This window comes from Chiloscyllium punctatum, chromosome 44, assembly GCF_047496795.1.
Source record: "Chiloscyllium punctatum isolate Juve2018m chromosome 44, sChiPun1.3, whole genome shotgun sequence".
NCBI classification, from domain to species: Eukaryota; Metazoa; Chordata; class Chondrichthyes; order Orectolobiformes; family Hemiscylliidae; genus Chiloscyllium; species Chiloscyllium punctatum.
In genome coordinates this window covers 35,993,690-36,018,692 of record NC_092782.1, presented here as the reverse complement: position 1 = coordinate 36,018,692, position 25,003 = coordinate 35,993,690, and the positions used below count along the sequence as shown (strand labels likewise).

General features: G+C 39.5%; 1 protein-coding gene across 1 annotated transcript in view; it reads left to right on the top strand.

Moving 5' to 3' along the window:
* The window catches only part of LOC140466608 (cadherin-23-like), a 48,456-nt gene that overhangs the window by 17,015 nt on the left and 6,438 nt on the right, over window positions 1–25,003 (top strand). The window contains exons 11-25 of the mRNA XM_072562057.1: window positions 1,071–1,178; window positions 1,310–1,419; window positions 1,515–1,660; window positions 8,475–8,663; window positions 9,517–9,605; window positions 12,268–12,375; window positions 12,510–12,619; window positions 12,719–12,864; window positions 13,821–14,009; window positions 15,080–15,168; window positions 16,121–16,228; window positions 16,363–16,472; window positions 16,572–16,717; window positions 17,725–17,913; window positions 20,025–20,113. Coding sequence (XP_072418158.1) covers window positions 1,071–1,178; window positions 1,310–1,419; window positions 1,515–1,660; window positions 8,475–8,663; window positions 9,517–9,605; window positions 12,268–12,375; window positions 12,510–12,619; window positions 12,719–12,864; window positions 13,821–14,009; window positions 15,080–15,168; window positions 16,121–16,228; window positions 16,363–16,472; window positions 16,572–16,717; window positions 17,725–17,913; window positions 20,025–20,113 — 1,926 coding nt within the window. The remainder of the gene's footprint in view (window positions 1–1,070; window positions 1,179–1,309; window positions 1,420–1,514; window positions 1,661–8,474; window positions 8,664–9,516; window positions 9,606–12,267; window positions 12,376–12,509; window positions 12,620–12,718; window positions 12,865–13,820; window positions 14,010–15,079; window positions 15,169–16,120; window positions 16,229–16,362; window positions 16,473–16,571; window positions 16,718–17,724; window positions 17,914–20,024; window positions 20,114–25,003) is intronic.

Here is a 25,003-nt window from a genome sequence, read left to right as displayed (position 1 = left end):
CAGAGAGAGAGGTCAAATGTGAAACAGTGATCATATAGAATCAAACCTCTCTCCATATTTATATCTACAGTATTAATGTGGTTCATTTATCAATGTACTGTTTAGAGACTATTTGATGGTGGGGTCTTGAATGTTGGTGCAGTTTGATTGTAACTTCAACTTTTGGAGATGGCCATTCTGTGCATTGTTCTGACCTTGTCTTCACCTTCCGTCTCTCATTTCCCATTCTAAATGACTCCCCCACTATTTTTTAGATCAGAGTGGTGCTGGAAAAGCACAGCAGGTCAGGCAGCGTCCGAGGAGCAGAATGCCTCTGATCCTGATGAAGGGCTTTTGCCCGAAACAGCGATTTTCCTGCTCCTCGGATGCTGCCTGACCTGCTGTGCTTTTCCAGCACCACTCTGATGTAAACTCTGGTTTCCAGCATCTTTTGCCTCCCCCACTATCCCTAGTCATCTGCCTTCTTTCATCTCATTATCGCCTCTCTACCTCCTCCGATACCAGCATAATCACTTAACCTCTTTTCTCCATTCTCTTTCTCCCATTTCCAATTTTCCCTTGATTTCCCCACAGTTCCTTTGCCTTGATGGCTCAGTTTACTCACTTCCTTTCTTAGCTAACTTTCCACCTTCTTTTTGACATTAACTTCTGTCAATCAGGTTTTCTTCTCAGTCACTCCTTGTCCACTCTCCAGACTTCCTCTCTTCTTCAACATGTCTGTCTCTTTCCCTGATTTACCCTAACCCATTTGACTTCAATTAATTTTTCATACAGTAATCCAAGGACTTAAATACTACGGACAGTATTTACTTCCTATGTGAATTAGCACAAAGGATTACCTTGTAGATGGTCAATGTTTACCTTCCAGTTCATTAAAAAAGATCTAAGTAGGGCACTCACCAGATTACAGGAACCAAACCTGAAATTGGGAAGAAACTAGAATTCCAACTCCTTGTGTTTGAACTCAAAAAAATCAGATTCAAATAGGATAGAAAGTAAAATTTATCTCAACACCAACAAAAGAATCGAATATGACCTGACAGAAATATAATGTTCTCTTCTGTTTCAAGTATTCTTTTCTGCCGAGCTCCTCCACCAATACCACTGCACTATTTAACCTGGACAGCTCCGGTCAAATTACCACAGCAGCTGCTTTGGATTTTGAAAATGGCGATATGGTATGAAATATATTTTTGCGATGAATAATAAGAATATCTCCAGCACAGATACATTATTCCACTCAATTTACAGACCTGTGACAGAGATCTCATTAATTGATGTAATCCTGAGTTTTGTTCTTTACCTTCAGCTTTTCTACGCTGTGATATCTATTAGTGACACGGGATCGCCAAGCCTCTCTTGCACAGGCACAGTAACGATCACAATTACTGATGTAAATGATGAAGTTCCCATCATCAGGTATGATAAACATTCTTACCATGTTGTCAAGACTAGTTCACATTTACACAGATTGTCCTTTGCTTACTAAATAGGAATTCTTTGAATCTTTTCAGCTCCTGTCCATCAAGTACCTTAACCCCTAATGAAGAAATGGCTGCTGGGACAACATTGATCACTTTATCTGCTTCAGATGGTGATAGCAATGACAATCTGACTTTTAGCTTTGCAGTCAATGAACCTTCCTTTCAAATTTCCCAAGGTAGGAACACAATTAACTCTTGCAAATCATCCAGGACCCTTGTCATGTTAAAGCTCTGGATATAATTTTTGTGTCTTTTGTGTTAGTCTTCTTGGTTGCTACCTGTCGATGTGCTGTGGTTTATTTTTAAGTCGGATGATTGTTTCTGTATTTGGATATATGGATTCTCTTACACTAGATCACAATCTTTGTGTATCTATGCAATTTCTCATTTTGGTTTTTATGGTATAGATCTTACATTTTGTTATTCAGTGTGGCCTATCCTTATCAATATGCAAAATGTATGAGGATGAGTCACCCAATAAACAAATTCCCATTCAATCTCAGGGGATGTCAGAGAAAACTTCTACAATGGGCATGAATAGAACTTGGGAGAGGTGGCTCCTGCAATCACAGTATTGCTTCCGTGTCTGTAATAAACACTGGTCAGACATAGGCTGTGACTGGAGGAACAGCAAGTGGGTATGCACGAAAGAAAGAGAAGGAAATGGTTTGCTGACCAGACCCTTCACTGTGGTGCCAAGATCGGGATGCCCAGACTGGGTAGCCATCTGTTAGGAGTTCCATCTCCTGTGTCTGTTTGAGAGTGTGCATCGACCAAGGTGCAAGAGAGAAAGAGGAGTAAGAAAGAAATCATGAGGATTGGTAGAGGTAGTGGTCAAAGAAACTGAAAGAGGGGTAAGGGGAAGATAAGGGCTAAAAGGTAATAAATAAGCTCGAAGGAGGTTGGAAGGTGAGAAACATCATGTGGAATGAGGGGAGCAGAAAGATGCTGTAAAGTTGAGATGCAGAGATTGCACGTAGGGTACAGGGAAAGAGAAACACTGAAAGAGAAAGACAGTGAGTCAGGATACAGGAGGCTGCACATGTGGTGGTGAGAGAGGGGATGCTGACACATAAGAGAAGATTACAAAGGAGAGAGAACCATTTTAAATGTGACAATACAAGAGCAATGAGGAAATTCAGTGTCAGGAAATATGAGATCACCGAAGTAATTAATTAATTTTAAAATGGTTATGGAATCTCTAGTTCAAGGCTGCATGTGTTCAAAAGGTACTATATGGGAATGGTGATGTGGATTCTACACTAATGACGATTCTGTCAACTGTTGAATTTAAATCTGAGGCAGTAAAAAGGGTAATAAGCACCTGGTTAAAATACTTAAACTTTATGCATATGAAATGGTAGCTTTGACTTCACTGGTCTGTGGAAGGAGTCATAGGGTCATATAGCATGAATATAGACCCTTTGATCCAACTAATCCATGCCAAACATAATCCCAAACTAAAATAGTCCCACCTGCCTGCTCCTGGCCCATATTCCTCCATATCTTTCCTATTCATGTATCTGCCTAAATGTCTTTTAAATGTTGTAAGTGTAGCCACATCAGTCACTTTCTCAGGAAGATCATTCTATACACAAACCACCCTTGGTGTAAAAAAAAGCCTCTCATGTATTTTTTAAATCTCTCTCCTCTCACCTTAAAAACATATTCCCTTTAAAATCTTCCAACCATAGGGATAAGACAACTACCAATAACTCTATCCAGACTCTCGTTATTTTAGAAACTTCTATTCAGGGCACTTCTCAACCTCCAACGCTCCAGTAAAAATGTCCCAGCATATCAAGTTGTTCTTTATAATCAAACATTCCATACCAGGCAACATCCTGGTAAATCTCTTCTGAACCCTCTCTAGCTTAATAATATCCTTCCTGTAACTGGGCGACCAGAGCTGGATATAATATTCCAGAAGGAAGCACATGGTGAGGATAGTGCAGGAAAGAGAGAGAGAGAGAGAGAGAGAGAAAGAAAAGAAAACCTGCACAGTACCCACCTTTGCAGTTTGATTTCATGTATTGCTGGACATCGGAGTGCATCTGGGAAAATTAACAAACAGTGAGGTTCACAACTAATCTTGGAGGAACTGTTGGGCGAAGTTCACAGCACAGAATCAGATAAGTTATTTGTTGTTTTAAGTCCAAGAGAAAGGCTGCAGTAGTGAGGAAACTGGGTCCTTTCTTGATTATATGTTTTTGGAGATAAGTGTCTTGATTAAACTTAAAATAAAAGCCAAAGTTATTAATTTAACCTGGGGCAATGTTTGTCGAGGAATAAGACGGTGTTATTTTCTGGGTCTGAAGATTGTGAAGGAGCAAAAATGGCCTTTGCAGTGATATGTACTTCTTGTCAGATGTGGGAATTTAAAGAGAGTTTAAGGGTTACTGCGGATTATATCTGCCATAAATGCTGTTGGATTCGAATCTTATCAGATCGAGTGGATTGGTTGGAGAGACAGATAGAAGCGATGAGGAATTTGCAACAGCAACAGTATGTGATGGATGGCAGTTATAGGAAGGGGGGAAAGTCTCAGATACAGTCACATAGATGGGTTAACTCCAGGAAGGGTAAGAGAGGCAGGCAGCTAGTGCAGGAGTCTTTTGTGGATATACCCATTTCAAACAGGTATGCTGTTTTGGAAAATGTAGGGGGTGGTGGATTCTCAGGGGAACATAGCTCGAAAAGCCAAGATTCTGGCTCTAATGCAATGAAGGATATGCTGGCTTCCAAGAGACCAATTGTGTTATGGGATTCTGTAGTCAGTGGTACAGACAGATATTTCTGTGGCCAGCAGAGAAAAAGCAGAATGGTGTGTTGTTTCCCTGGTGCCAGGATCAAGGATGTCTCAGAGAGGGTGGAGAATGTTCTCACGGAGGAGAGGGGCCAGCAGGGGGTCATTGTCCACATTGGATCCAATGATATAGGAAGGGATAAGGTTGAGATTCTGAAGGGAGATTGCAGAGAGTTAGGCAGAAATTTAAAAAGGAGGTCCTCAAGGGTAGTAATATCTGGATTACTCCCAGTGCTACGAGCTAGTGAGGGCAGGAATAGGAGGATAGAGCAGATGAATGCATGGCTGAGGAGCTGGTGTATGGGAGAAGGATTCACATTTTTGGACCATTGGAATCTCTTTTGGGGTAGAAGTGACCTGTACAAGAAGGACGGATTGCACCTAAATTGGAAGGGGACTAATAAACTGGCAGGGAAATTTGCTAGAACTGCTTGGGAGGATTTAAACTAGTAAGGTGGGGGGGTGGGACCAGGGAGATAGTGAGGAAAGAGATCGATCTGAGATGGGCACAGCTGAGAACAGAAGAGAGTCAAACAGTGAGGGCAGGCAGGGGCAAGGTAGGACTAATAAATTAAACTGCATTTATTTCAATGTAAGGGGCCTAACAGAGAAGGCAGATGAACTCAGGGCATGGTTAGGAACATGGGATATCATAGCAATTACAGAAACATGGCTTAGGGATGGGCAGGACTGGCAGCTGAATGTTCCAGGATACAAATGCTACAAGAAGGATAGAAAGGGAGGCAAGAGAGAAGGGGGAGTGGTATTTTTGATAAGGGATAGCATTACAGCTGTGCTGAGGGAGGATATTCCCGGAAATACATCCAGGGAAGTTATTTGGGTGGAACTGAGAAATATGAAAGGGATGATCACCTTATTGGGATTGTATTATAGACCCCCCCAATAGTCAGAGGGAAATTGAGAAACAAACTTGTAAGGAGATCTCAGCTATCTGTAAGTATAATAGGGCAGTTATGGGAGGGGACTTTAACTTTCCAAACATCGACTGTGACTGCCATACTGTTAAGTGTTTAGATGGAAAGGAATTTCGGAAATAAGGCAGGGCAGGTGACTGAGGTGTCTGTGGGGGAGCACTTTGGGGCCAGCGACCATAATTCTTTTCGTTTTCAAATAGTGATGGAAGAGGATAGACCAGATCTAAAAGTTGAAGTTCTAAATTGGAGAAAGGCCAATTTTGACGGTATTAGGCAAGAACTTTCGAAAGCTGATTGGGGGCAGATGTTCACAGGTAAAGGGACAGCTGGAAAATGGAAAGCCTTCAGAAATAAGATAACGAGAATCTAGAGAAAATATATTCCTGTCAGGGTGAAAGGGAAGGCTGGTAGGTATAGGGAATGCTGGATGACTAAAGAAATTGAGGGTTTGGTTAAGAAAAAGAAGGAAGCATATGTCAGGTATAGACAGGATAGATCGAGTGAATCCTTAGAAAAGTATAAAGGAAGTAGGAGTATACTTAAGAGGGAAATCAGGAGGGCAAAACAGGGACATGAGATAGCTTTGGCAAATAGAATTAAGGAGAATCCAAAGGGTTTTTACAAATATGTTAAGGACAAAAGGGTAACTAGGGAGAGAATAGGGCCCCTCAAAGATCAGCAAGACAGCCTTTGTGGAGCCACAGAAAATGGGGGAGATACTAAATGAACATTTTGCATCAGTATTTACAGTGGAAAAGGATATGGAAGATATAGACTGTAGGGAAATAGATGGTGACATCTTGCAAAATGTCCATATTAAAGAGGAGGAAGTGCTGGATGTCTTGAAACGGTTAAAGGTGGATAAATCCCCAGGAGCTGATCAGGTGTACCCGAGAACTCTGTGGGAAGCTAGAGAAGTGATTGCTGGGCATCTTGCTGAGAAATTTGTATCATCGATAGTCACAGGTGAGATGCCAGAAGACTGGAGGTTGACAAACGTGGTGCCACTGTTTAAGAAGGACGGTAAAGACAAGCCAGGGAACTATAGACCAGTGAGCCTGACCTCAGTGGTGGGCAAGTTGTTGGAGGGAATCCTAAGGGACAGGATGTACATGTATTTGGAAAGGCAAGGACTGATTCAGGATAGTCAACATGGCTTTGTGCGTGGGAAATCGTGTCTCACAAACTTGATTGAGTTTTTTGAAGAAGTAACAAAGAAGATTGATGAGGGCAGAGCAGTAGATGTGATCTATAAGGACTTCAGTAAGGTGTTCGACAAGGTTCCCCTTGGGAGACTGATTAGCACGGTTAGATCTCATGGAATACAGGGAGAACTTGCCACTTGGATACAGAACTGGCTCAAAGGAAGAAGACAGAGGGTGGTGGTGGAGGGTTGTTTTTCAGACTGGAGGCCTGTGACGAGTAAAGTGCCACAAGGATTGACGCTGGGCCCTCTACTTTTTGTCATTTACATAAATGATTTGAATGTGAGCATAAGAGGTACAGTTAGTAAGTTTGCAGGTGACACCAAAACTGGAGGTGTAGTGGACAGCAAAGAGGGTTACCTCAGATTACAACAGGACCTGGACCAGATGAGCCAATGAGCTGAGAAGTGGCAGATGGAGTTTAGTTCAGATAAATGTGAGGTGCTGCATTTTGGGAAAGCAAATCTTATCAGGACTTATACACTTAATGGTAAGGTCCTAGGGAGTGTTGCTGAACAAAGAGACCTTGGAGTGCAGGTTCATAGCTCCTTGAAAGTGGAGTCGCAGGTAGATATGATAGTAAAGAAGGCGTTTGGTATGCTTTCCTTTATTCAGTATATTCAGAGTATTGAGTATAGGAGTTGGGAGGTCATATTGCGGCTGTACAGGACATTGGTCAGGCCACTGTTGGAATATTGCATGCAATTCTGGTCTCCTTCCTATCGGAAAGATGTTGTGAACTTGAAAGGATTCAGAAAAGATTTACAAGGATGTTGCCAGGGTTGGAGGATCTAAGCTACAGGGAGAGGCTGAACAGGCTGGGGCTGTTTTCCCTGGAGTGTCGGAGGCTGAGGGGTAACCCTATAGAGATTTACAAAATTATGAAGGGCATGGATAGGATAAATAGACAAAGTCTTTTCCCTGGGATCAGGGAGTCCAGAACTAGAGAGCATAGGTTTATGGTGAGAGGGGAAAGATGTAAAAGAGACCTAAGGGGCAATTTTGTCATGCAGAGAGTGGTACATGTATAGAATGATCTGCCAGAGGATGTGGTGGAAGCTGGTACAATTACAACATTTAAGAGGCATTTGAATGGGTATATGAATAGGAAGGGTTTGGAGGGATATGGGCCAGGTGCTGGCAGGTGGGACTAGATTGGGTTGGGATATCTGGTTGGCATGGATGGATTGGACCGAAGGGTCTGTTTCCATGCTGTACATCTCTATGACTCTAAGAGGCCTCACCAACGTCCTGTACAACTTCAATATAACTTCCTAACTCCTATACTTCATGGACTGAGCAATGAAGGCAAGCAAACCAAATGTCTTTTTAACCACCTTGTCTTTCTGTGATGCAAACTTCAAAGAATATGGTAACTGCACGCCTAGGTCCCTCTGTTCTAAAATAATACTCAAGGCCCTATCATTAATTTTATATGCCCTACCCTTATTTGTTGTACCAATATGGAATACCTTGCATTTATCCAGATTGAACTCCATCTGTCATTTTCTAGCCCATTGACCCAATTGATCAAGGAATGTTTAAATTGATTGCTCTTCTGTGCACATGTGTCATTTACTTCAAAAACATAGAGGTTCTAATTTATGCCTGTTAAATCTTTCCACATGTGTGAACATTGATATCTTGTGATTGTTATCATTTGAAATGCTATGTTTTCTTTTCATTCAGTGAGTGAGAAAGCTATAGAAAGCATTAATCATGGTGGTCTGCATGGTGTGCAACACAGACTTGAATAGGAGGGTCCACACGAATACATCCAGACAGTGGCGAATTAAAAAGATAAACTTCAGTCTCCTGAGTTGGGGCTTGGACGGATCTTCATTTACCTTGATAGAGATTGGTGCATCCTTAGCACTTTCTTTCACGGTAAATGGGATTCTTCCTACACCATCTGCTCCTCGCTGCTCATAACGTACACCTCTGTGTATCAGAAATTCAACCATACACATGATAATGTTTAACAAGAAAATAATATTTGCCTGAACAACATTTGGTTAAAACAGATGTTTATTTTGTCTTTCAGTTGGTGATACTGCAATAATCAGCAATACATTAATTCTGGACTATGACATTGTGTCTGCTGTTACATTCTATACATTAAATGTGGTCGTTACAGACCTGGGAGGGAACCAAGCAATGTGCAACCTGAATGTTTCATTGATTCCCGTCAATGAAGCCCCGATATGTGATGCTGTGTTTACAGGAGGGACAGGTGAAGATATTTCAATTATTAATCCTGATCCATATTACAATCAGTTAGACTTGTTTCAATTTAATAAATTCTGTCTATCCCTAGCTTTATTCTCATGTGTCGCTTAACAGTGCCCATAAATCCATCATTTTGAGGATGTGGTTCCCATAACATCCATTTTCTTGTACCTGACACCAGCAAATAGAAACCAACAGAAAATCTGCCATGTTGGAATACATTCTACTTGTTGTAATTTTTATATTATGTTAATGTATCATTAAGGTTTTGTACAAATGGGAATATGAAATCAGTTATGTCCAGCAGGCAGGCATTGTTTGCATTAAAAGGTGCCAGTATGTTACAATGATTTTTCAAACAAGTTTACAGGAAGAGCAGGATCTTTTCCCTCAGGTTCTTAAGCACAACCTGTGCTGGAATCATTCCCTGTCCCCATCATCGTTCCCCTTTCACCTGAAATCATTCAATCCTGTCATCTCTTCCTCCCTCCTCACTTCTATGTCAAAATACACATTGTCCCCATTAATTTTGGTTTTTACCAGACTGACAGACAGCATTCCCAGAATTCCTGGCTTTGATCTGAACAACCTTAAATCTTTAACTATCATTTTCTCCTTTGCAATCCAAAACATGACTCATTAAACAGCTTTCCAATTAAAATTTGTTGTCAAGAAGGAGTAGAATAGGGCACAAAACCCTTTGTTTTGCAATTACAAATCATTTATGGTTTACATTAGTATTAAACTTAATGTGAATGTCAATTTCTGTATTTAAGCTGTTGAACTACGTGATTCTTAATACCACCATTTATACATGACATATACAGTTTTGATTAATTACATTTCTTTTGGTGTAGGACCTTCTGTCACAATTCCCGAGACTACTGCTGTTGGTGTCTCTGTCTATAAGTTAACTGCATCAGATCCTGAAAGTGGTAATTTACAAGTAAGTCTTTTCCAATTAAAAGGTGTTTTAATCTTGATTAACCTTAAGGCGTACAATCAAAGCTTTCACCCACATTTGGAATTACTTTGGTCCTTGTGACTACAGTATGTGTATGATGGATTATGTGGGGAATTGTAAAATATTGAGAAATTAGAACTGAAGCACTAATCATCATAGAGCCAGGCACTTGTCCTGCTTGTATCAATAATATTAATGGGGCAATCTGATTTACGTTCTGCTTAATGGAGATTCCAAAGATAACCATGAGGAGAACTTGTTAATCAGTGCAGCTGATTTTTAACCCTCTTTTTCCACATCTCCATTTTCAGTGCAGTCCTCTCCCTGGCCTTTCTCCTTACATTCCTCCTGTTTCCCTTCCTCACCCACATTGAGCGCTCTCAACTTTCCTGGCAGATGTCAAAATATTTCTTTTCAAATGCTCTTCTTGAGAGTTTCATGAGTGCTACCTTTTGGTTTTGGAGTCTTTTTTTTAAATTTTCTTTCTCATTCTCACTACCTCACTTATTAAGTAACACAATATTTAAGTAACAAATGTATTGCTTATATGTGACTTGGACTCAAACAGAATTAGAATTAGAATAATTTGTCAAAATCCTCAATTGTCATCTCTTCTATGACAGGCAAAGGACACACTAATTAACTAAACATCAGGGTAATTAAATTGGCACAAGACAAAAAGCATAATTTGTAACAGAGGTTTATTGAAACAGTTGATATGTGCTTCCACACAAAAGGGGACATCACCTGAAACAGATTTTTCTGCAGCTTGGTGAGGTCACAGCTAATATGTTCCCATCGCAAATGCACATAGCGAAAACATTTTAACTAGGTAGTTTCTATTATTTTTATTGGATCTCAAACCTCAACCTCCAATTTAAATTTAACAATTGACACTTTGTTCCAATAACATCCATTACATTCTTTCCCACATCAAAGCTCTTGAACCAGTGCAGTGTTAAACCAGGAATTCCACATTCATTTCAAAGGAATTCATCACCTTAGTGATTTCCAGGTTTCCTTGCTCCCAGTTAGCTGACTAGCCCTTTACTGATGGGTTTAAAGCTGTTTCCTCTCTCTCAAGTGCTTCTTGCACTTTCAGCTTCCTTCTCCAGCCCCCTTTGCAGTTGTAGCTTCCTTCTTCTTGTAACTCATGATGTTAATAGCACATGATGTTGGCTAGATTATGTTAGTATTGATAGATTACAGAAAATTATGACCAGAGTGGAGAATGTTCAGTGAATACCTGCTGAACTCTGTGCTTAGTTTTAGGAATTAATGGAAGTAAATTTTAATAGTTTGCACAAATGTGTATCCTGTAGTTATTTGCTTAATTCTCTCAGAATTGCCCTGTTTTATTATACATATATAATATACATAATATATATACTGCATGCCTGATTCTTGCATTTGCAGTTCCTGACTACCCCAGCCTTGCCCTTACAGTCATCACTGTCTTACTTTGCAGCTTTCTTCCTCCCCATCTTCTGCTCCGCAGCCTCCTTCCTCTCCCCACCAGTCTCCAACTATGCTCCTATCCAGCAGCCTCCTTCTTGCTTTTCCCTATCCTCACCCCAAGATACAGCACCTCCACACCAATTGCATGGCAATCCCATCAGCATGTCCCCAGCAGCAGTTACCTTGTAGGTGCTCAGTCAGTAGCAGAGTAGTTCTCTCCTGTAAGTGCTGCTGCTGCTAATCCCACTGGATAACCTATCAACTGCAAATGTGAGTGAGAATTTGAAGGAGCATGATGGACACAGACTCTGTCATTCGAGGAGCAGCTCCTCACTGATTTTTTTTCTCTCTCTCATATGGGGTTGTCCTTTCTCTGGTTGCTCTTGTGATTTGATTTTCCCCAGCATTTTCAAGATTTTTGATGGTGAATTCGTTCACCGTCCCCTCTATTTTGAGTTCTGTTTTCCAGTCAATTTTCTTACTGTCCTTCCTTCATTATCTTTATTTCATTTCCCATTACCCATTCCCAAAGATACCCCTTTTCTCCACCTCCCCCTTCTCATTCCCCTTTATTATTCTGTTTTTTCTCCTCCACTACCTTCTTCATTTTTTTCTAATCCTTCTCTGACCCCTCCTCAACTTTCCAAATTCTCTGCCTTTCTCTCCGTCCTCACATGTCCCCTATCATCATTTCACGTAAGTTATTCTTTCATGGAGGGTAGTTAGCTCATTTGACTAGATGGTCAACAGATTGAAATGGGGTTCAATCATGGATCCAACTCGAAGATTCAGTGGGAGCCTAATTTTTCTTGGCATAAAACAAAATTATGGATCTTACTGCATGGTTCTCTGAATGATTGATTTGCCTTTAGGTAGAGAATCGAATAGGAAACAACGCAATTCTCCTGATAGAGTTACCTCGCTGGGTCTTGTCTTTCCAAATATACCAGCACAAGGAATAGTCTAGAGCACTTTGAAGTTTATTAAAGATGTTTAAAGTGGAAGACTCACTGGTTAACAAAAATCAGAATCTGAATCAGGAAAAAACCTGAATTCCAATTCCTTGTGTTTGAGCTAATAAAAAAGATTGACATAGAACAAAGAGTGAAGTGTATTCAAACACTCACCTCAGGAATTGAATATTGGACTGACAGAAATATAACTTCCACTTTTTTATTCCCTCAAGTATTCTTTTCTGCCGAGCTCCTCCACCAATACCACTGCACTATTTAACCTGGACAACGTGGGTCAAATTACCACAGCAGCGGCTTTGGATTTTGAAAATGGTGACATGGTATGAAGTACATTTTTATTATTGATTTAGAAGAGAATCTTCAGCACAGATACCTTGTTCAACTCAATTTACAAACTTCATTCACATAGATCTCATTAATTGATGTAATCCTGAGTTTTGTTCTTTGCCTTCAGCTTTTCTACGCTGTGATATCTATTAGTGACACGGGATCTCCAAGCCTCTCTTGCACAGGCACAGTAACGATCACAATTACTGATGTAAATGATGAAGTTCCCATCATCAGGTACATTAAACATCATGACCATGTTATCAGACAAGACCAGTTCTCACTTGCATTAATGGTCCATTGTTTACTAAATAGGAAAATTGTGTACCTTTTCAGCCACTGTCCAACAAGTACCTTAACCCTTAATGATGATGTGGCTCCTGGGACATTACTGACAACTTTATCTGCCTCAGATGGTGACAGCTTTAATAATCTGACTTTTGGATTTGCAGCAAATGAACCTTCATTTCAAATTTCCCAAGGTAGGAACACAACTAATTATTGCAAATTTCATAGGACATTTGTCATAACGAAATGGGTGCATAATATGTGGGTCTGTTGGTGTCAATTTTCTCCCCCTTTTTGTTCATGTGTGTTTCTTTGTTTGATGCCATGTTTCGCATTCCTCTGATGTTTGTGTGCTTGGATTTATGAATATGATGTTTTCTTACTTCAAGTTTCATTTTTCCTGTGCATGTATAAAATTATTCTTACTTTTTGTTAGCATATGGCTCCTGTGGGCATATCTGTCTTCCTCTCCCTATAGTCAGTGCTAATCAGTCTGAGCTCTAGTGTTGTTTTGTTCTCTGCAATGACAATGTGTCCTACAGCTCAGAGTTCTCAGATTTTTGTGTTATTTTTACTGTTTCTTGCAGTGCTTTTTCTTTGTACAACTCTTCTGTTTAGTTAATCTAAAATAAGTTGTGGCAATTTGCGCGTCATTATTTTTAAAGATGTTTAAGGTGGAAGACTCCCTGGTTAACAAAAATCAGAATTTGAATAAGAAAAAACCTGAATTCCAATTCCTTGTGTTTGAGCTAATAAAAAAGATTGACATAGAACAAAGAGTGAACTTATTAGTTTTATTTTCCTGTAATAAGTCAGAGAACTATCATAATCAATCATAATGTGCTTGTGTTGTATAAAGGAGACCTTTTCAGAAGGGTCTACAGAGAAACATATCTGAGTCAGAGTGACATAAAAGAGCCAATTCAGTCATTTGTTCTGAAGGGCAAATGTGGTTACCTTGACAACAGTGATCATTGCAAACTTTTTAACGAGCACTTCATTTCTCTCGCAGGAAAACCTCATTCCCCTGACACTACCTGACTAATGCTTTCCATTGCTCATGACTTATTGATAGAATCTATCAGTACTTTCAAATCCTCATGCCATAATGTCGAATAATACTTGAAACTGAAGCTTCTTTGTTTTACAGTTGGAGACACTGCGATAATTACCAATACATTCACACTGGACTATGACAATGGGTCTGTGGCCACGTTCTATACATTAAATGTGTTAGTTACAGACCTGGGCGGGAACCAAGCAACGTGCAACCTGAACGTTTCATTGATTCCCATCAACGAAGATCCAATATGCGAATCTATATTTACAGCGGGGACAGGTGAAGATATTTCAGTTATTAGCCTTGACATATGTTAAATAGTGATTATAATTAATTAGGTTTACATCGACTAACAAATTATGTCTAATCATGTTTTGTCTTTCAAGAATCAATTATTAATTTAGAATGCATATAAATTCATTCATTTGTTCTGTACCATTCTTCTGTACAGCAGCAGATAGAAGATAGAAGTCTGCCACATTGAAGTGGACTCATATTGTTGCAATTTTTGCACTATCATACTGCATAGCAGGAGTTCTGACATAATGGGAACAAGAGTTTGATTGTGCATAAGAGGGAATGACCTGGAAAACATATTGCTGCCAGTGTATTAGGCGAAATTTATAACTTAAACATTTTCAGCAATTATCTGCACTCAAAAGAAACTCCAATCAAAGATTTGGCTGGAAGACTCATATTTCAATTATCTAGACCAATGCAAATATATATATGTTAAATTTAATGGCTGTCTGCCTGGTGTTCCAGTGTGGACGAAGCATGGCAAGTAAAGAGTAGTGGGAGTAGCCATTTTGAGCTAGGAAGTGTTTTACTAGCATTGAAGGTGTGAGCCAAAAGAAAGCAGCATTTCCTCTCTCAGCCTGCCAAAACAGCCAGCTATTGTAATATTTCCACCTCACACCCTTCCCCACAAGCACTCCTCCTTCAAGGATCCTGACTTCTGAGCTCTGAGCTATACAGTAACCTCACCACCTTAAATTTCTCTGATTGTAAGTGCCACCCCGAACAATCTCTGAATTCAGCCTCCTGATGATGATCAGCACGTGACCCAAATTCAAAAGTAATACTCAGCTCTGTTCCCTGCCATCAGATGATGGCTATTCAGGAAGGTGGTCATCAAGAAAAATTAAATCAGGTCACAAAATCTCGAATCCTCAATGATCATGACAAGTATTCTTTTCCACTGGGATAAATGCCACCAAGAAAGTGAAGATGTTATTCAAATATTTTATCATTGGAAATCAGAAAAATAATCAAATTTACTGCTATTAATGTATCACTTATACATCAATACAATGCTGTTTGCATGAAGTATATTTCCTTTGGTACAGGACCATCTGTTGCTCTTCCAGAGACTATTACTATTGGTGCCTCTGTCTATAAGTTAACTGCAACTGATCCTGATAAAGATCCTTTGCAAGTAAGTCTTTTCCTAAAACATATATAGCATTTTTGATCTTGATTATATTTAAGATAGGCAAGTCAACTTTGGAACCTCATTTAAAATGCTTTGCGGCTTTTTCCAGTAATATGTATATGATGGTTTATAGAGAATAGTCAGAGATCAGGGGAGAATCAGGGAGTATACATTCTCACAGTGATAGTGTTCATGTGGTTTGTAACTAAATTAAAATTCTGTTAAATGGAGATTTCAAAGGTGTTGATCATAGGGGCACTGACCGAGAGGAACTGACATTCTTGGAAATGATCATTCTCCATCAAATCTTTTTCCTTGTCCCTCCTCTTCCTCAATCTCTCCTGTTTGCCTTCCTGCCCTCATTGTCCATTCAATTCTAACCCCAAATTCCACCTTCTTCACTCTCTTTCTCTTCCACATATCTTCCCAACTTAACATTTGAACATTCGTCCCTCATTCCCTTATTGCCCATTTTCCCACAGACCCCTCTCCACTGTGCCACCTTCTTCTTTATTCTTCTTGCTCTCTTCACATTTATCTTAAATTTTTCCTGTTTATTTACTTTTATCCATCCCCATTTGCCACACCACTTCATCTCTTGTCCTCTCTCCCGCATTCCATACTTTCTCCAATTCCTGTCCCACAGTCTCTATCCTCATTTTTCCATTTCATTTCTGGTATCTCCTCAAACATTGCAAAAATCTTTACATTCCCTAAACACTAGCACAAGAGATCACTTCGTAGGTCATCGATTTTCACTTTGGAATTGATTATCAGAGATTCAGGTGGAGACTTGCAGATAACAGGATCCAAATCTAAATCTGGAACTTCAATTTGGTTTGATCTGACCAAATTCAGGTTCAAATAAGGCAGAAAGTAAAGTTCATCCAAATGCTCACCAAAAGAATTGAATATTAACTGACAGATATATAACTTTCTCTTTTTTTTCCCCAAGTATTCTTTTCTGTCAAGTTCCACCACGAAAACCACTGCACTATTTAACCTGGACAACTTGGGTCAGATTACCACAGCAGCTGCTTTGGATTTTGAAAATGGTGACATGGTATGAAATACATTTTTATTATTGATTAAGAAGAGAATCTTCAGCACAGATACCTTATTCAACTCAATTTACAAACTTCATTCACATAGATCTCATTAATTGATGTAATCCTGAGTTTTGTTCTTTGCCTTCAGCTTTTCTACGCTGTGATATCTATTAGTGACACGGGATCTCCAAGCCTCTCTTGCACAGGCACAGTAACGATCACAATTACTGATGTAAATGATGAAGTTCCCATCATCAGGTACATTAAACATCATGACCATGTTATCAGACAAGACCAGTTCTCACTTGCATTAATGGTCCATTGTTTACTAAATAGGAAAACTGTGTACCTTTTCAGCAACTGCCCATCAAGTACCTTAACCCTTAATGATGATGTGGCTGCTGGGACAACACTGACAACTTTATCTGCTTCAGATAGTGACAACAGTGATAGCCTGACTTATAGCTTTGCAGTAAATGATCCTTCCTTTCAAATTTCCCAAGGTAGGAATGCAATTAATTATACATAGGATACTGATGAGATTTGCATAAGACTTTTCTATTTCTTGTTTTATTATGCGTAATTATTTGTTCCTGTTTTTGAGGCTCATTCATACATTTCTTGGTCCTGAGTTATGTAGGTCTTTAATCTGCTATTTGGATATTATTTGTGGTTATGATGTTTCTTATTTGATTTTTTTTATTTGTATACGAGCACATCAGTGCACATGATCACTCTTTATCATGATGTGTCTGATATTTGCATGTTGTACCATTTCATTTGATATTTCAGTGTCGTTTGAGTCGGATCGTTCGGGCAAATTTATGATATTGCTCTTTATATATATGTGTTTTTTTTACTCTAATTTTCCTTTATGCAACTTTTCTCTCTCCATGATGAATATTTGTATAGATCAAGTAGTATTTTATGCCATTATTTTGCCATTTAATATATTGGTTGTGTACCTTTGCTCTGATATGGGTCAGAGAAAGAACTGGGTGAATTGTAATGTAGGTAATGCCGCACAAACCTGCAGAAGGGTTCAGACGAATAAATCCCGGCCATTAATGAGAGTTATAGAACATAGAACATAGAACGTTACAGCTCAGTACAGGCCCTTCGGCCCTCGATGTTGCACCACCCTGTTATAGTAATGTGAAGCCCATCCCACCTACACTATTCCATATATACATCCATATGCCTGTCCAATGACAATTTAACTGGAGTTAAACTTGGCAAATCTACTACCATTGCAGGCAAAGCATTCCATACCCTTACTACTCTCTGAGTATATAGACTCTTCAAGCGTATCCCTCTTTTGTGACATTTCATTCCCCATTCAAGTAATCTTTTGGTTTGCTCACACTCTCTGTTAATTGTTCCTCTCGACTTATAATTTATAAACCAGTACAATCGGCACTTCCAGTTGTCATTTTGTTATGTTAATAAGGAAATACTACTTTCCTGAGTTTTATCTGGCTGAAGTGCATGTTTCTTTTTTATCCTTCAGTTGGAGATACTGCAATAATCACCAATACATTCACACTGGACTATGACAATGTGTCTGTGGCCATATTCTATACATTAAATGTGGTCGTTAAAGACCTGGGAGGGAACCAAGCAATTTGCACCCTGCGTATTTCATTGATTGCCGTCAATGAAGATCCAATATGTGATGCTGTATTTACAGCAGGGACAGGTGAAGATACTTAAATTATTAATTGTAATATTTAGTTGAATAATAATTGCAATGAGTTTGACTTTGCTCTGATAACATTGAGTCAAGTTTTTTTTCCAACAACAGTCTGTCCTCATTATGGCTTCCAGGTAAAATGCAGTCTAAGATTGTGAAGTTCAGTGTCTGAACTATTGGAGATATTTGGTAAAAATATGACACTTGTAAGTTTCAGTTTTGGGAAATCAAAATGAATTCTGCCACATCATGACTGTTCACTTTGTTTAATCCTGATGGTGAAAGAGTTAATTATGTATCTGAAAAGAATATAAATAGGTTTGGCTCAGCACACACTCAAGGAACAGATCCTTTTCTTCCATTCTGACACTCTCCAGCCTTCTGGGCTTAGATTCAGCAACTTTCATAACCTCGATCTTCATTTGTTTGTGTCATTTTGATGGTTCATTTCTTTCTTCACATTGCAATCATATGGCTGCTCTTTACATTCACGTGTTTATCACAGACAGAACCTTTGCATATTTGGAGATTCATCGCCATTCTCTTTTCTTTCATATCACAAAGTCTTTTGTTGATTAATGACCCTCGACTTCCTCCTCAACATAGATGTTCCCTTTTGTTCCTTCTGCTCCTCTCCCTCCAACACCTATCCTAGAAACTGGCTTAAAAACTGTTGCATTTCTATCTAACTGCTGTACTGATGAAAGGTCATGAACCAGAAGTCTTAATTCCGTCTCTCTCCACAGATGCCTGATCTGCTGAGTGCCAGCATTTTTTTTTCATATTTTGGAAAAAACTGCATCTGACTTAACTATTACACTGTTAGGTGCACATTGATTAAAATATTCCAACCCCTGAAACTAAAATCCATGCCAGAGGGTCTGTGAAATATGAGATCTGGTGTTTAAAGGTGATGTTTTGACTTATTAACATGACAAAAAAAATTGCATCTGAAATAATTCTTCAAGGAGCACAGAAGCTCTATCTACAATTAAAATGTAGACAATAAATATTATTTGGTGTAAACGCAAGCAGAACCATTTGGTACAGGATTACTGTTTCTAATATTAATGTTGAGACAAATTACTTTTGTACCCGATTTTACAAAAGACTAACATAAACAGTTATAATTACAGCCCTATATTGATAGCCCACATTTCAGAAACTGCCTTATTGATTCATTACTGCAAACAATTAAACTGCAAAATGGTTGTTCTACAGCCTCTACATGACCTAATGTCATTCTCAAGGCTCAAGGAGAAATGACAGTGAATGGAGTTGCATGATGATGTCCATATTGTCCAAAGTTGTGCAGGTTAGGTGGATTGACCATGCTAAATTGTCCCATAATATCCAGGAATGTACAAGTTAGGTGGTTTAGCCATAGTAAATATGGAATTACAGAGATAGGGTAGTGGTCTGAGTCTAGGTGGGGTGCTCTTCAGAGCATGAATGCAGACTCAATGGGCTGAATGGCCTCTTTATGCTTTGTTGGGATTCTACAACTGGTTACCTCCCCAATTGGGATTATACTGAGCTCTTCTAGCATTCCTCAGTGTGCAGAACTACAAACCTCAGCAATTGAGACAATATACAGTTTACAGAGCTCTTCTAGCATTCCTCAGTGTGCAGAACTACAAACCTCAGCAATTGAAACAATATACTGTTTACAGAGCTGAAACACTGTAAGGTCCATATGCAATCCAAGCCAAGACACCTTGGAGCAGACTCTGATAAATGGCAGAAAGGATCACCAAGATTCCCTAGTTAAATATACCAGTACATAGCCCTAGTGTTTTGTCCACTCAGTCTTCAAGTTAGAAGATAATAATAAAAAGGGCATTTGTTCAGAACCCTGATAATGGTCTCACTGTTCCAAAACACAGCACCCCTTGTTGATGAAGTATCCCAGGATGGAACTGGGTAGGGGTGTAATAACAGAAATTCTTAAACCAGGTCTGATGTGGACCAATAAAAAGTTCCTCTTTTGTCGCCATTAAAGTAGCAAGCAGATTAACATTGCGTCTGAAATGAAACTCTCGGATAGTGAACATATATTAGATGCAGAAACATCAAGAGTGACCAGACCGCTATTCTTGTTTGTTCTTCAATTGCAGCATCAGTTGATATTAATGAGACAAATGATGACCTAACAGCCATCTACCAGGTTTCTGCAACAGATCCAGATTTTGAGGACTCTTTAACAGTAAGGTTTTCCTAGTGTGATAATTACTACATTATTAAGTTAATTTAGTTGCTATATGCCTGAAAATAATGATCTATAGGAATTGGTGGTAATTGTGTCAATTAATGAAGACTGTTTAGGATTACAACATGAAGGGAACCAAAGCTACATCACAACTTAATTTCAGCACCTTCTTTGAGAAATGAATATACTCCCTATAACAGACCATAGATGTCAGAAAGGAGTCAACTTCAGTGCAACATCAAGAAGGAGCAAGGTGTTCTATATATCAAACCTGCTCTGCATTTCAACACAAGAGGAAAGTAGGGAGGCAAAGAAAACTAAAAAAAACACAAAAATGGAAGACAGCAGGAATGACAGCTAGCAGTTATTAGGGCTTTTGGGCTGGAAAAAAAAGTGTAAAAATATCAAAAAGTCTAAGTGGTCCTATGCCTGACTTAACAGAGCATTTGCAATAAGGTAGATGAATTAATGTGTACAGGTTGTTCTGCTATAACACACATTTCATTAATGTGAATTCACTATAATGCAATTGAGAAATTGGGAACACTGTTTCTAAAGCATGAACTTTTAAAGTCTGTATTGGTTATGACACGATTCTGGCCCCATTAGTTTAAATGGTGCCGCTATTAAACAATTTTCTTACTTCATGAGATTGCATGAGAACAGAACTACCACATTATGGCAGAACTGACTGTATCCAGTTGTAACAAGGTATGGTATGATTTTGAAAATGGAGGAATGCCTATGGGGTAACCAAAACTGGGAATTTACCATCCAAAGGGGTTTAAACTGCAGGAAGGACAGGCAAAAAGGATAAGGAGGTGAGGTGGCATGGCTAGTAAAAATATAATTAGTGCAAAAATGAGAAAGGATTCAGGAAATGATCAGCCTTGTAGGAGTGTACATGAGATAGTTTTATAGACCAGTATATCGTGGAACAAATCAGGACACATGTTACCCTATGTTTGTTTTTAAGCAATGAGAATAGCTTATTAACTGATCTAGTTATGAGAGAACCTCTGGGAAAAGGTGACCCTAACACGATACAACTCTTCTTTGGGATGGAAAGTGAAATAGTTCAATTCAAAATTATAGTTCTGAATAAAAAAAGGGATACTATAAAGGTATGAGTAGTGAGTTGGCTTGATAAATTAAGTAATTTCATCAAAAACCAGGATGTTCGATATGCAATGGCTGACATTTAAGGAACAGAGTCACAGAGATGTACAGCACAAAAACAGACCCTTCGGTCCAACTCGTTCATGCTGATCAGATATCCTAACCTAATCTAGTCCCATTTTCCAGCACTTGGCCCATACCCCTCTAAACCCTTCCTATTCATATACCTATCTGGCTGCCTTTTAAATGTTGTAATTGTTCCAGTGTCCACCACTTCTTCTGGCAGCTCATTCCATACATGCACTACCCTTTGTGTGAAAAAAGTGCCCCTACGGTCCCTTTTAAATCTTTCCCCTCTCACCTCGAACCTATGCCCTCTAGTCCTGGACTCCCATCCCAAGGAAAAGACCTTGCCTATTTATCCTATCTATGCCCCTCATGATTTTATAAACCTCTATAAGGTCATCCCTCAGCCTCCGATGCTTCAGGGAAAATAGCCCCAGCATTTTCAACCTCTCCCTCTAGCTTAAATCCTTCAACACTGGCAACATTCCCTGTAAATACTTTCTGAACCCTTTCAAGTTTCACAATATCCTATTGATATGAGGGAGACCAGAATTGTATGCAATATTCCAAAAGTGGCCTAACCAATGTCCTGTACAGCTGCAACATGACCTCCCAACTTCTACATGCAATGCTCTGACCAGTAAAGGAAAGCCATCTTCACTATCCTATCTATCTGTGACTCTACTTTCAAGGAACTATGAACCTGCACTCCAATGTCTAAGAATTAGACAGGAAAAGTGGCCCAACCATGGTTAACAAAAGAAATTAAGGATTGTCTTAGATCTAGAGAGGAGATATATAAAGTTTAGGGATCTGTTGGCTGGACAGCTGGTTTGTAATATAGAGCAATGGCACACGAATTCAGATCCCAGACCAGCTGGTGTAGAAGGATACTCCTTCTCAACATCTCCCCTCATTTGCGGCGTGTTGGACTTCTGATTCAACCAACCAGTCATTTTGGTGTAGTGAGAGAGCAGCTGTTGGTCTGCAAAGACTATGGTAACTTCACCTATGGCGACTTTTTTTAAGGGGAGGAACAGTCAACTATGGCTGACAAGGGAAGTCAGGAGCAGCACAGAAGCAAAAGATAAAGCCTACAATGTGGAGAAGATTAGTGGGAAGCCATAGCAGTGGGAAGCCTTTAAAAACAAGCAGAAGACAATTAAATAAACAATAGAGAGAGAGAGATGATGAAATATGAGGCCAACTAGCTCGTAATATAAAAGAAGATTGCAATAACTTCTTTAGATATCCAAAAGGGTAAGAGAAAGGAAAGAGTGGGCATTGGATCACTGGAAAATAGCTGGAGAAGTAATAATGGGCAACAAGGAAATGGCAGATGAACTGAACAGGTACTTTGCAACATTCTCTCCAGTGGAAGACACTAGTAGTGCACCAGAGATTCAGGAGAGTCAAGGGGCAGAAGTGCGTGTAGTAGCCATCACTAAGAAGAAAATGCTGGGGAAGCTAAAAAGTCTGAGTGTGGTTAAATCACCCAGACTTGATGGATTACACCCCAGAGTTCTGAATGGACTAGCTGAGGAGATTGTGGAGGCATTGGTGGTTATCTTTCAGGAATTACTAGAATCAAGGAGTGTCCAAGAGGACAGGAAAATTACTAATGTAACTTAATAGTTAAGAAGTGAGGAAGGAAGGAGAGGACGGGAAATTATAGGCCAGTTAACCTGACCTCAGTCATCGGTAAGGTTTTACAGTCCATTGTTAAGGATGAGATTGTGAAGTACTTGGAAGTGCATGGTAAAATTGGGTGAAGGCAGCATTACTTTGTCAAGGGGAAATCTGTTAGAATTCTTTGAGGAGATAATGATCTACATGGAATTCCAAAATTCCTTTGACAAGGTGTCACACAAGAGGCTGCAAAATAAGATAAGACCCTATGGTGTTGGGGCATGGGTAGAGAATTGGTGGACTTGCAAAAGGCATGGAGTGGGGATAAACTGATCTTTTTCAGGATGGCAGCCAGTGACTAGTGGAGTCAGTGTTGGAACCACATCTATTCATGTTACACATTAATAATCTGAACAAAGGAACTGAGGGCATTGTTGCTCGGTTTGCAGATGACACAAAGATAGGTGGAGGGACAGGTGGTGCTGAGGAGGCGAGAAGACTGCAGAAGGATTTGGACAGGCTTGGAGAGTAGGCAAAGAAGTGGCCAATTCATTACAAAGTGGCAAAGTGTAAGGTTAAATTTTGCCAATAAGAACAGCGGTGTATACTATTTTCTAAAAGGGCAAAGGCTTCAGAAATTTGAAGTGCAAGGGACTTAAGAATCCTAGTTCAGGATTCTGTTGAAGTTAACATGCAGGTTTAGTTGGCAGTTGGGAAATCAAATGCGACATTAACATTCACTTTGAGAGGGCTAATATACAATAATAGGGATGTACTGCTGAGGCTGTATACCAGACCAAATCTAGAATATTGTGAGCAGTTTTGAGCCACATCCCTCAGGAAGAATGTACTGGTGTTGGAAAATGTCCAGAGAGGTTTACAAGAAAGATCCCAAGGATGAAGATTGTCTCGTATCAGGAACAGTTGAGGACTTTGGGTTTGTTCTTGATATATTTTTAAGGATGGGGGGGAGAGTTTCATTGGAACTTACAGAATACTGAAAGGGCTGTATGGAGTGGATGTGGAGATGATGTTTCCACTAGTAGGAGAGACCAGGACCCAAAGGCACAACCTCAGAGTGAAGGGATGATCCTTGAGAACTGAGATGAAAAGGAATTTCTTCAACCAGAGGGTGGTGATTCTGTGAAACACGTTGAAAAACATTGAGTTTATTTAAGCAGAGATGGAACATTCTCGATAAGTCAGGGATTAAAGGTTATGGAAAGAAGGCAGGTGAATGAAGTTAACAAATATATTAGCCATGATCAAAGGGCAGAGCAGACTCGGTCGGTCAAATGGCCTAATTCTGCTCCTATGTCTTATGGTCATATGGTCTGAGAAGAGGAGATATTTCATCACTCAGAGTTTAGTGAACCTGTGGAATTCTCTACGACAGCAGATTGAGGAGGCCAACTTACTAAATATGTTTAGGAAATAAAGAAATGTATCCCTAGAACTTAAAGTTGTTAAGATATATGGGGAGAAGCAGGATAATATCTTTGAGAGAGAAGATGCACCTTCGTCATGTTAAATGGCAGAATTGGGCTAAATGGATTGAATGGTCTTCTCATGCTGCTAATTTTCTACGTTACTGGTAATGGGGCAGTATCTGGCTGGCTACTAGTAACACATCTCTTGTCATTTTTGTTGCCATTGAACTCATGAAGATTTGAAGAGTTGTTTCATCGGAAACTGATCCGACCTCACATGTAATGATGCTTTCTAGGGATGGCACAGGAGACAGGGAGCCCATAAAATAGCTAGGCAGGGAGTGTCCATTTTATTCCCGAGACCATGCCATTGTAACAGTGGCAGAGAGGCTGGAAAATGACCCTCCCACTCAGTTACCAATTGAGTTAGTCCCTACAGGAGTATAAGTGCAGTGGGAGTATACCCGAGAGGGAAATCAAGAGGGCAAAAAGAGGATAGGAGATAGCTTTGGCAAATAGGGTTAAAGAAAATGCAAAGAGATTGCACAAATACATTAAAGGTAAAAGAGTAACTAAGGAGAGAATAGGGTCCTTAAAGATCAAAGAGGCCACAGGAACCACAGGAGATGGGTAGGATATTAAA